Source organism: Python bivittatus, unplaced genomic scaffold (genome assembly GCF_059951505.1).
Source record: "Python bivittatus isolate LINGU-HERP-01145 unplaced genomic scaffold, Pbiv_v1 ctg000700_np1212, whole genome shotgun sequence".
NCBI lineage: Eukaryota > Metazoa > Chordata > Lepidosauria > Squamata > Pythonidae > Python > Python bivittatus.
This window is the reverse complement of record NW_028277098.1, coordinates 56422085-56434609: the sequence shown is the minus strand read 5'-3', so window position 1 is coordinate 56434609 and position 12525 is coordinate 56422085. Positions and strand designations below refer to the sequence as shown.

The window sequence follows — 12525 nt, the reverse complement described above, 5'->3', positions numbered from 1 at the left end:
ACAGAAAATACTATTAGATTTGGAATTGTCCAAAGCACATTTCAACACTGTGAAGGATTTTTCCTGCTAATGCATTGGGACCAAATTGTGACATCAAACAATGTTTTAATTTAATATATTTCTAATGTACAGTTTTAGACAATCCAATCCTCTTGTAATAACTTGATTGGCAATTCACAAGTATGAATAACCCTGTTAGTGCACAGTTTTAATAAAAACTGCAGTTTTTAGAGTGGTATTATCCTGAAATGTATATTTATCATGGGCAAAAGGGTCTAAATTATGCTTTTATTTCAGCATACTCCAAATATACCTTGTGGCATTTAATGCTGCAAATTCAGTAGGATTTTTACTAAAAAATGAACCAGGCCACTGCCATAATATTAGAGGGGTCAAATAATAACATTCTACTCACATCTATGGTGAATTCTAGATGAGAATTAGATTTAGCTAGAACAGTATTCTAATCTAAAAAAGGATCTAAAACTTGCTTAATTTTTTCAGCCATAGTTATCTGTTCAACATCTAAACTAAAAAAAAAAAATATTAAAAACACTTATATAAAACATCAGGATAGTCTTTAGTAGGGCCACAGTAATTAAAAAATGCTGCTATTATTATTATTATTATTATTATTGTTGTTGTTGTTGTTGTTGTTATTATTCAATATTATTCACTTATTTTGTATTCCATTACAAATTTTGAAGACTTTTTAATCAAAGTTACTAAAACCTCAGCAGTTTTATATATTTGATCAACCCATCTTCTAGATTTAAAAAAAAAAATCTCCCTTGTGAAAAGAAAATAATTTCTAGTAAAGAAAATGACTTCAGGTTTTAAATTGCCCAGTTTGGTAGGTGTTGGGGCTTTGTACCAGGCATAGCGATTAATCTCCCTTATCTGCATACCTAAGCAAACTCAGGAAGGCTAGATAAATAGATTTATTTCAGAGAATTAGAAAGCCACATGTACGCATTCTCCATCTAACAGCACCCAAGAATCCTCCTCTCTATAAACTTATTAGAGTGTTTAAATCCTAGACTCTTTCTCCAGCTTTTTCAAATCAACAGTCCTTAACCTAACCATCAAAAGCATTTCTAATACAATGGGCAGCTTACCGAGGGCTTGGACTCTCCTGCCTCTCCCTTGTAGCCGGGGTTTTCCTGAGAAGTTAAAGAAAGAGTATCAACATAGACAAATGAACTAGAATTAATTGATCTTGGTGTTTTGAAGTTCTAAAAAGCAGCTTACCTAACTTATTTCTTTCTCTGAAACTGGAACTGAAGTTCAGAGTAAAGTGATGGTTCAAGTGATAGGGAATATCAATTTTTTTTCTGTAACATCCATTCAGTACCTGTGTAATATGCTGAGAACATCTGGCAACTTAGTGCAAGGGGGTGCTGGAGAAATTCTACTATGCTCAAAACTAAAATGGCTTCAGTTAAACCTCCCTGCTTCAAATTTGATTGCTTATAGTTTTCACAAGACAAAAATGTAAATTGACATAAACCTTGTATTTCACATCAAACTTGCTGCTAGTACACAAAGCTGAACGCTTCCCCAGTGCTCCTCCTGAAAAAAGCAAACAAATCTGGGATATGAAAAACAAGATGCACTGTGTAGGTGGATTTATCCTGGCGTATGTTGATAGTTTTGTAGCACGTGGTAGAAAATATGATTTTAAAGTCAGTGGAATTCTCCTAAAATATATAGACAGAATAACATGAAGATACCCATTCAAATTCCAAAAAGGATCTATATGAACTCCCTCTGTTTCTCTCTTAACGATGTCTTACAGAAGGATTAAAGTAATTTCTCTCTATCTGTATTCTATAATGTATTATTCACATTTTATAATGCAATAAAACAACTTGGGGGGGGAAAAGTAATTTCTCTCCCCAAACTAAATTGAAATTTATCTAGAAAATCAACTCTATCCAAGGGAGTCTGTTGCACTGCTTAAGAATCAAACTAGTGGCAGCTGTTCTCCATTTCTGAATCCATATTATTTAGATTTCTTTAGGACCAGTCGGATTACTATGTCTTTCAGAGGCTGATACCATCTTCTCTCAGGGAGAAATTTATCACCTGATGGACACAATCAGCCTTCCCTTTCCTTGTTAGATGTCGAAAGCCAAGACAGGCAAGGGACAAGCATATTAATGGTTACTGAATTTGTCCCAGGACCTTGTAACTCATCTAATACTTGGGCCTGGTGGTGAACAGATTATCTTTTGTTAATGGAACTGCAAAGTCCAAATGCAAGCAATTTTATCTTCAAGGTACAAACTGTGATCAATTTCCTTTTAGAGCCAGAATATAAAACTCTTCACTACCTGGAATAGTGCAGCTGGACAATATTACAAAAATGCAATTCACCCCCACCAGATTGGTGTTTGTTTTTATCCATGATGTAAAATGTGTCCTGGAGAACTTTGGAAAGTTCGTTTCTGGCATTTTTGAGCCAGTGAAAATGTATTCATATCCACTGTTTCATGGGAAGAGATACCACAGTCTTACTGTATATATGCACATAATACTGCTGTAATGTATGCAGTTTTCTTTTCACCTCTGCTGCTAAATAATTCCCAGTGGCAAGGTGTTTGAAGCGATATAAGCCATTCCAGTGTCCAGCTCCACCACGGCAGGGATCATGATGGACTACCTGGAAAAAAAAAATCAGTAAGTCATTAAATTGTATCTGTAAGTTCTAGCCAATAATGCAATGGCAAGTGCTAGCAGCATCAAGCTGCAATGATACCAAAAAGGTAATATGCATGCAATGACATCATCATGTAAATGCAAACATTATACTCCTGTATGCAAATATCAGACAACAAACAATGATATCATCATGCAAGTGTCATCATTTGCCCCAATTTGCTCCCCCCAGCAGACACCCATAACCAAAGTTGACCCCAGTACACAAACAGGGAGCTTGAGTTTTTCAGAGCATGAATTAATTTTATTTAAATTTAAATTTTATTGTAAACCGCCCAAAGTCCCTCGCTAAATTTGAAATATAAATAAATATTAATTAATTAATGGTGCACTGCTGTTGCTGCTATTGTCGTTGTTGTTGTCATCAGCAAAACTCAGCGCCAGGATATCAATACCCACATAATTATATTGGTTTTGCCCTTAGGGAACCCAGGGAATAATAAAGAGAGTTGTGGATAAGCCTAACACTCACCTCAACTTCCCAAAGTGCATTGGAACTTGTAGCTGATGTTGCCGATTGCCTCAAGGTAGTTCGAAGGAAAACATGGAGCTTGCCCTTGTATTCATCACAAGTGAGAAATTTCTCCTGTTCTGCATGGAACAATCTAACCACATCCCCCTATTTGGAAAAGATAGAAATATTAATTTCAATATACAAGTATTTTACATGAGATAACTAAATACCATAATTTTCTATAAAGGAGTAAATTTGGGGGGGTGTAATCATAGCAATAGCAGTGTGAACACAATGGACAAATGCCTCTGCCATGCTGGGAAACAGACCAATGAAATTATTGGACAGGTTAGTCATGACTAACTAAAGTTCTACTGATTTTTGTGGAATAACTCAAAATATGCCTAATACATGAGTGTTATCATGCATTTCTGGATTTGCTATATCTTGTAGCAGTCCAATTACAAATAAGAGTTTTGTTATGCAATTTTTATTAATAAGTTGACTGAAGACTGAACAGCAGAAAAATAATGCTGCATACTTTGAACTAAACACAAGAGAGGCAGAGACTTATTTCACTCCTACAGAAAACACCAAGAACTATTACTAAACCTTAAAGAGACAAGATCATTGGTTCATCTTTCCCAGGATGCACAACCTCAGTCCCAGAATCATATGCAGCTCTTGAAAGCCTTGGATATGGCCCCTAGAGCTGCTTCAGAAATTGACACCAAATTGTCAATTTTAATATGATAGAAGAGAAAAGAGGTAGGAATAATTAATTCAATTAAACTGAAATTGAGGCTAAACTAATCAAACATACCTATTGTTTGTCTTGACTTTGCCACTTTTGTCTTAGCCATACTTAAAACTTGGGGTCTCATCCCTAGCATGTCACTAAAAAACCAAGTGTGCCCATAGGTCACAAAAAAATTATGTACCTCTCAGGGGCATCCAGCAAAGTCAAAATGGTGGTTAAAACCACACAGTACAATCAAACTGCACAGCCACTATCTTGACTTTTTTGAACCCCCTGTGGACAACCCTGTAATCCCTGATATAAACTTCTATTGCTTATTTCTGCTGGTAATACTCCTCCAAGCTGTTAGATGGTCTCCTAGATTTGCAGCTTGCTAACAAAAATGGTAGGATTGCCTTCCACAATGTGGTGCCTTCTAAATATTTGAACTATACCTCCTGTTTTTCCCCAGACCATGTAACCAATCAGAGTTATAGCCCAAATTATTTACAGGATACCAGACTGACCACAACTTTGCTTGGACATACAGTTTACAAGACTTAGTTGCTTATTTAATAAGAAAGCATTTATTAAAAAAATATACATATATGAAAAGTTATACTAAACTCCAGAGCAATCACGCAGTCTGACTACGCCTGCCAGCTGACTGATCTGTCCAGATTTGGAACTTTATATAGGTGACACTTCAGCCTTTGCCAACTTCATATGCTGGTTGGGGATGATGACAGCTAAGCCCAACACTTCTGGAGGGCACCAGCTTGGGGAAGGCTAAAATATAAATTATTATGACTATTCTCCTCTGCTTTCTGTAACTCAATAACATCATTCAGAATCAGAAATAACACTCTGGAGCTCTTTATCAAAATGTCCATTAAGATCAAGGAATCTCAGCCCCACTAATTAAACTGGACCAGAAAATCAACTCCACAGGAAGATTGGACCTATACTTTATTGAGAAAGGCTGTAATAACAGAATCTTGCAAGTCTGATTATGTTTTACTTCCCCTTTTTCTTATACCCCAGTGAATCAGGGAGCCACTTGCCTGAGTCACTTCCAAATAATATCTTGCTTCCTGGGACTTAAAAAATGTCTATGCCCTCTTTGCCTAGGTAACGCTTCTTGCATATTTCTGCCAAGATCTTCTCCCTTACACTTTACAAAGAAAGAACAATGCACCAAGAAGCAGAAAACATGCATAAGAACTACAGATAGATATGCACACACTTATTACCCCTTTAAGCACTTCTTCCATATGGTCCCGGAATTTCATAAACAAGTTGATTTTCCAGCTAGTGTTGCAATTGACTGAATTCACCTAAGAAAACAAGGAATTACAAAAAAGATATGCTGTACATAAGACAGGGCCTAAATTAAATCTCAAACAGCAACTGAACTCCCATTATAATTTTCTACACTCTCCCCACTCCAATCTCTGGAATGCTTTTCTTCTCCCAGCTTCTGATACCTCTTTGCATCCAGGATTATCAGCAAGCTCATAGTTGCTAGCATGCAGTGGCTGCCCAGCGTTCACAGGATTCAGAATCACTTTGTCTCCAACAACTACCTGAGGAAGGATCACATAATCGTTAGGGGGCATTCACAAAGATGAGAAGTTCCTCCAAAATGTTCCCAATAAACATGACAGAAATTTAGGACTGAGGAACTGACAGCACAATCAAAGGATCATCTGTTCTCTGTATATCATCTAAATTTCTTAAGTTTATATCCTACCATTCAATTCCTTGCAGCTAAGTACCTCAATCTATTTGGTCTATATCACTCATATAAATCATAACTTGATGTAGCCATCAAATAATGAATATGCATTTGTAAATTTACATGATCCTACATCCCTTTACTATCAGCTTGGCATAGTTATCTCCCATTCGGTTCTTTCCCCTAATAGGTTTGAGTGCAAGAAATGTGGAAATTTCAGTCATGATATCAGGGTCAGGACTGAGAATCCATCATGAAAGTCCCATCACAGATTCCTTGAGTAACTGAAGCCAAATTGATACCCCTTTGTAGGCTTCTTTGTTGTAAAAGTGAAACCCACTGCAAATAGAGAAGCCTAAGATAATCCCTGTTTGTAAAGCCCATAGAGATCTATTGGGAGGAGTTACATTATCATACTCACGTTATCTCCATTGCTCCTCAGTTTCCAGAAGGGTTGGATAAAAAGCCAGGATCCTTCATTCCCTGTGGCATCAAGAGTTACCCTCATGGCATTCTTCTCCAGGAGGGCAGGGAGGCGCTTGTTTACTGTCAGATACTTATTACTCTTCATGTGGAGAAGCTGGAAAAATAAACACAGTGCAAGTCAGTACCTACTTTGGATGTTTTATGGTACATGCTAATACTAAGAGCTGGAGAGAAAAATTAAGTCTACATTCCATGACTATAGAGACTATAGAAGATAACCTTGACAGAGAGAGGGAAGATCCGTTACCAAGGCAACAAACAGATAAACATGGCTTAACCCCATATGAAGAGAAACGTCTGTTTCTTCATTTGGTCTACATGTAGGGCTAACCACAACCACAGTAAAGAGGAAACATTCTATTTTATAAAGTGCATGTTTTCAGTAGGGCAGATAATCTGCATCCTCAGCCTCTTCTCCATTTGATGCTCCTTACAGCTTCATCTCAAACCCCCTTTAATTAAAATCACAAGGATGATACAAATCCTCCATGAAACATCAAACTGAGTAGCTTGATGGGAACAGACAATGGAAAGATTCATTACAAAGTAAGATAAATCCTTTGACTTCAGTTCAAGTTAAGGCTTCATAATATATCTAATAATTAACCTGAAGCCATTCCTATATATTGTATCGCCCAACTTGTTCCAAAAGAGATTATCGTTTTTACTAGTGAGAATGTCCCATTAGGATACATTTCAGCCACATAATGTGAAGAAGACTGAGATCAAGGAACCAGTAAGAGTCTTTCCGATACCACCCAGTCGTATGGCCTCCCAAATGTAAAGAATAGATGACTGAGACACACAGAGAGAGACTTCTCCCAGTACTATATCAGTTGAGATAATATTTCATGATTTGATGGAAGGATTTTGGTTGAGTGATATGAAAGATGTGACTGTGGCATTGATCCATGAAAGCTGTTTTACACACACACAGCTATAACTTGATGCTATCATTGTCAATGCTGCAAGCAGCAATAATATTAGGACACCTAAACTGGGGCCAGCATTTTGGCGGGTGTTAAAGGGCCATCTATTTAATTTCTTCTTTTTGTAGTCCACATAACCAAGGGACACCTGGGTTTGAGAAAGTTGTTCTAAGTGAACATGGGTATTATTTAAGCAATCTAAATGGAAATGGAGATTTGGATAGGTGATTGGGCAATGGCCAAGAGAAAGTCGATATTCCATACCTGTATAACACTTCCATATTTCACCACATCTCCATGCACCTTCTTATTCTCCGTTTCATTTTGCTTCTGTTCCATCTGAGCTGCATGCTGTTCAAAAATATAAAACATAGCAAAATGAATCCAATTATGAACTGTAAAAGAATGGAAAATACTTGTTAGAAAAAGATCAAGAGTCAAATAGAGGCTGGGTCCATGTATTGTGCCACATCATGATGGAGTTTGTTTGATTTTGGTTTAGTAGGTTACACAAATTTAGCCATTATGGTTTGTAAATCAGAGTTAATGGCTTTCTGAAAGTCATTTTGCTTCAACAGACAACATAAGCTAATAAAATCGCAGTAAAGTATTATCTGTATTTTAAGTTGTTTAATCTGTACACACTCTGCATTCATAGTTTCCTGAAGATATCAATAAAAAGCTGTAGAAAGTTCACAATTAGAGATGTGATGTTCTTTTTTTTAATTACTGAAAGCTGCAGGAAAAAGAGATGTTGCCTTTAGAGTCCCCCCAACTGGTAAAGATTTGCTGGAGGCTTGATGAGAATAAATATTGTGCTCTAGATGGGGCTGCCCTTGAAGAATATCCGGAAGCTTCAGTTGGTACAAAATGCAGCAGTGCAGGCAGTTATGTGTGCCTCTGGAATGGCACGCATTACACCTCTGCTCGCAAGCTGCACTGGTTGTCAGTTTGCCTCTGGGTCCAATTCAAGGTGCTGTTTTTGACCTCTGAAGTCCTTTATGGCATGGGGCTGTGTTATCTGAGGGACTGCCTCTCCCTGATTATATCTGCCTGTCCCATCAGATCTGGTAGAAGAGGTATGTTGTGGGTCCCCTCTGTTAAGGAATTCCATCTGGTAGGACCCAGGAGATGGGACTTTTCTGTTGTGACACCTACCTTATGGAACATCATCTACCCCTGAAGTGAGGTTGGCTCCATCCTGGTTAATTTTCCAGAAATCCCTCAAAACTTGGTTATGCCATCAGGCCTGGGAGCCCCAAGGGGCTAGTGAGTTGCTGAGGTGGCTCCATTGAGGTTAATATCTGTTGCCCTCTCTTTGCTTTTTAATCACAATTATTAAATTCTCTGAATTTGTTAATTGTTTTTTATATTATTGTTTTATAGTTTTTATTGTATGCTGCCCACAGTCACGTTTTCATGATATGGACAGCCATATAAATATGATGAATAAATTAAAAAATAAATAAAATTCAATGGGAACTTCACAAGAGTCCACTTGGGAAATCCCTGGGGTTCTAGAACTCCAGATCTAGAATCAAATCTGGGCTAGAATCAAATCTGGGTTCTAGAACTCAGAACTGGCTTCTGGGTTACAGCAGGAGTTACAATTAATTGAAAGGGCGCTCCTAATTCAGGAGCAAAGAATCTTTTTCAGACGGGGATCTTCTCTGAAAGCCACAGAAGGCTGCCAGTTGATCTGATGATGCCACCAAGTGGGCAAGGCTGAAAGAGTTTGTTCCTTTGTGGCATGTGGGAACTGAGCAGATAGGATTAGGCTAGAAGCTGACGTATTTTGCCTTGCAGATGTTAACACGTCCATTTCCACCTTTATTTTTGTGAGGAGGATGAGGATGGAAATAGTACTACCAAACATCAATTATTTTGCCACCAAATTTCATCAGAACAATTGGGGGGGGGGAGTACATGGTGCAAGTGGCATGCAGATTTTAAGTGGCTCGTATCTATCCTAATTGGTTAAGCAATTTTTTAAAATGTTGAATTATTTTTAACACCTATATATGCCTATGAAATAAGTAGCAGATGAAAGAAAAAGATACTTTCTATGTTGCAAAGCTTCATCATTCAAACACAAGGAATGCATGCTTTTTTCTCAAAATGATTGTTCCAATTCACTTTATCTGAACTTGTATAAAAACAGCACAATTCTGCAGACATACATCAAACTGCACTATTAATTGATTTAGGTTTTTTTTTTAAAACTGGGTATTAACTCTACTATTAATAGCTGCTTAAATTGGCCTCTAAAAATGCTAGATCTTTAGAAACATGATATATTAGTGAAGAAACACAGCAGAGAACGAGGCCATTGCTTTCATAAGCTGTGAATATTTTTTCCACATCTAGCTCTTTTCTTAAAAAAAATAAAAGCTTAAAGTTTCAGAAGTCCATCAAAAGTATAAGGGCACAAGGCCATTGCTTTCATAAGCTGTGAATATTTTTTTCACATCTAGCTCTTTTTAATAAAAGCTAAAAGTTTCAGAAGTCCATCAAAAGTATAAGAGTATTCAAAAAGAACCATGCATGGCTCATTTGCTTAGAAATTGTCTGTCTCAATCAGAGACTCCATAGAGGATGTAATGAAGGAGATTCCATTTCTCATATAAGTGAACTGAAGCAGAACCAGTTCAACAAAAGTATCAAGAGACTTTCACTTCAGTCAGTGCCCATTAAGTGGTACAGAACTGGTGCTGGTGGATTTCTGAGCTTGCCCAGGAGGAAAGAGAAACCCTGTGAGATGTGAGGAAATCTCCATTAGCCATGAGTCAGCCACTTCAAAACCAGTGGTGTAAAACAATCTTCCAGGTTGGCACGTAAACCACAAATCCATCCTGGCAGAAGCTGCTTTTTTAGGGTTGCTTCACTGGCAATCCAAAGCCCTTTTTAAAAAGGCTACCGTGCTTTTATTTAATTAAATTGTAATGTTGGCAAACACTGGATTAATATTTGATTCCATTTTCAGTCTGGCACATGAAAGCAGAGCACTCACAGCTTGAGGCAGAACTGTAGCTCCAGAGAAATATGGGCGGCAAAAGGAACGGTAAGAAAAATAAGCAAATAAGCCTCAAGGCTACAGGGCTTGGACAGAGAACAGGAAGTATGGGAAGGAGCAGATAGTGAAACGGACCTAGGTACGCCACAGAAACAGCCTGCCTGATTGACTAAGACTGGTCCTAGAAAAGGATCAGAAACGCAACTAATACATCAGGAGTGGCCTAATGTTTACTCTTCTCTATAGTTCAGCCTTAACTTTATTTTTAAGGGCTTTGCTTCCTGTGGATCATAAATATAATTAAAAATAAACACTGGAATTAGAATTCAGCATTCTTATTCATCCTTTTTTTCTCGCTTGCTTGCAAGGGTTTAGCTCATGGAAATGCTGAAAATGTTTCATGAAATCTCAGAAACCAGAAATTTGAAAGAATAAGATGTCCATTATCTAGGGATGGGCCTGCAGCTTTTCACTCAGCATTACCAGTAAAAGCACATTAAATGCATGTAAAATGGTAATTATTATAGGACATTTCTTTAATACAAAATTATAGGAACAATTAGTGAACAATAATGCAGTGACACCAAGAATGCAATAGAACGAAACTCAATCTGTTTTTCACCTCGTCCCTAAAGACCTCCTAAACCAGAGTTGATTGCTAGTGTTCTAGGGCACAAAAGAGCCAGCTTGGGCATTGCATGGGGCAGGTGCAAAAATGGGAAAGAAGAGCTTTGATGAATTGATAAGAGGAGCTCAGGAAAAAGGTCCTTTTCTTAGCATCTTAAGGCACAAGGGGGAACAGCTGTCAACAGGCAAACATTCTGATAATGCTAATGGAATTTAGCAGAGAAAAACATGTCCCTGTGGTGCTTGCTAACATATGGACAGGCAGCTGTTTCATCCATAGCACCAAAATGAAATTCACCTGCCTTCACTAACCCAATGCCTTTCAAAAATGTTCATCTTCATGGCACCAGACTGGGGAAGACTGCTATACAGATTTGTCTAGTGGCAAGTCCAACTGAAACCAGTGGGAGTTACTTCTGAGTAAACATGCACTAAACAACATTTTAAGGCTACCTCTGATGGCTCCATCCAATCTCAAAGGTTTGGGAGAATACCTTCAACTTGCTTTCGTCTTTCCATTCTTTTATTCTGGTACTGTTTATCTTTTGGAAATTTATTTCCTTTTATTGAAAAGTAGTGGTCAGCCTAATTTGGAAAGGGATAGAAAGATGTTTCTTGATGCATCTAATGCTCCTGTGAAATTCCATTTCCAAACATAAGACATGGACATGGTTTTTCAGTCAGTTTTTTGTTGGATTTGCACTTTGCTTTTCCCTTTCTTATGATGAAGCACATGTATGATGGCATATTCATGTGCTAAATACAATAAGAAAAGTAAGAAAAGATGCTTTATGTTATGTCCTTGAAAGCTTTTCCCTGCCACAGAAATACTTTTTCATTGTATTTCAAACATGCATGTATTAATGTGTGTCCTTTCAGGCTAACTGCAGTTGGTGATTGTGTGAATGAATACATTAACTGCATTGTGCAAGGTTAAAGGTGCTCTGATCAAAATCCAGAAAAGAGAGGAACAAGTAGGTCCTAATGTAAGCTATGGAACAAAATATAGGAAATGCAAGCTATTGCTCAGTCAGGCCAGCATTCATTCCACAAGTATATTCCACACAGAGGGAAATTGGTAGCAGAATTCAGGATTTAGAAAGTCTTGGTTTCTCAAAAGAACACATGTGGCTCTGGAAATGAATTTGGACACTTTTAGTTCATGTTCATTCAGTCAAGATGAAACTTGAAGTGTGGCAATACACAGTAAACATTTTCCTCCTCCTCCTTCTTTCCAATCCCATGCCTTAAAAGCAGGCTGACACATTGAAATAGAGCTCTCTCTAATCTGGAAATATAGGGGATAACTTCACCAACTAAATGTTTTATGTGTTCCACACAGTGAAAGACACAGGAAGAGTAGAGCAAACAATCCTAAATCATCCTTCAACAACCTTACAGATATGTGGAACTGCATTCCAAAACTCCTGGCCATTATTGATTGGGAAAGACTGCCCCAGATAAGAGGCCTGTGTTCTGGGAGTTGGCTTAGATTTGGTTTGCTTCCAATCACGGAGGTGACATAATTTTCTTCACTCGGACAAAGAGATGTGATTTTCCATGATCAAATACTTTATCGCGCCTTGGGCCTTCTCCACTGTCTCTCTCTAACCTTTTCTATTAGCTTCCTTCACCACTTACAAAAGTCAGATAAGTTTCTATACAGATGCCTCTTCCAACAATTTCAGTAGCTGGTTGGAAGTCTTTCCCAGCTTTTTTCAAGTGTCTGAAGTTTTTAAGAAGAAGCAGTGGAGAAGGCCATTGCCTCAGAGTTTCCTCTTAACACTCTGCAGGAAGCTGAGGAGATGTTGTCAAACA

At 37.8% G+C, this 12525-nt stretch overlaps 1 protein-coding gene across 1 annotated transcript in view; it reads right to left on the bottom strand.

Annotated features, from left to right (window-relative positions):
• The window catches only part of ITPR3 (inositol 1,4,5-trisphosphate receptor type 3), a 116384-nt gene that overhangs the window by 58966 nt on the left and 44893 nt on the right, over window positions 1–12525 (bottom strand). The window contains exons 4-10 of the mRNA XM_007433671.3: window positions 7332–7418; window positions 6074–6232; window positions 5402–5500; window positions 5168–5251; window positions 3194–3340; window positions 2570–2665; window positions 1119–1163 (exon numbers count right to left, since the gene is read on the bottom strand). Coding sequence (XP_007433733.1) covers window positions 1119–1163; window positions 2570–2665; window positions 3194–3340; window positions 5168–5251; window positions 5402–5500; window positions 6074–6232; window positions 7332–7418 — 717 coding nt within the window. The remainder of the gene's footprint in view (window positions 1–1118; window positions 1164–2569; window positions 2666–3193; window positions 3341–5167; window positions 5252–5401; window positions 5501–6073; window positions 6233–7331; window positions 7419–12525) is intronic.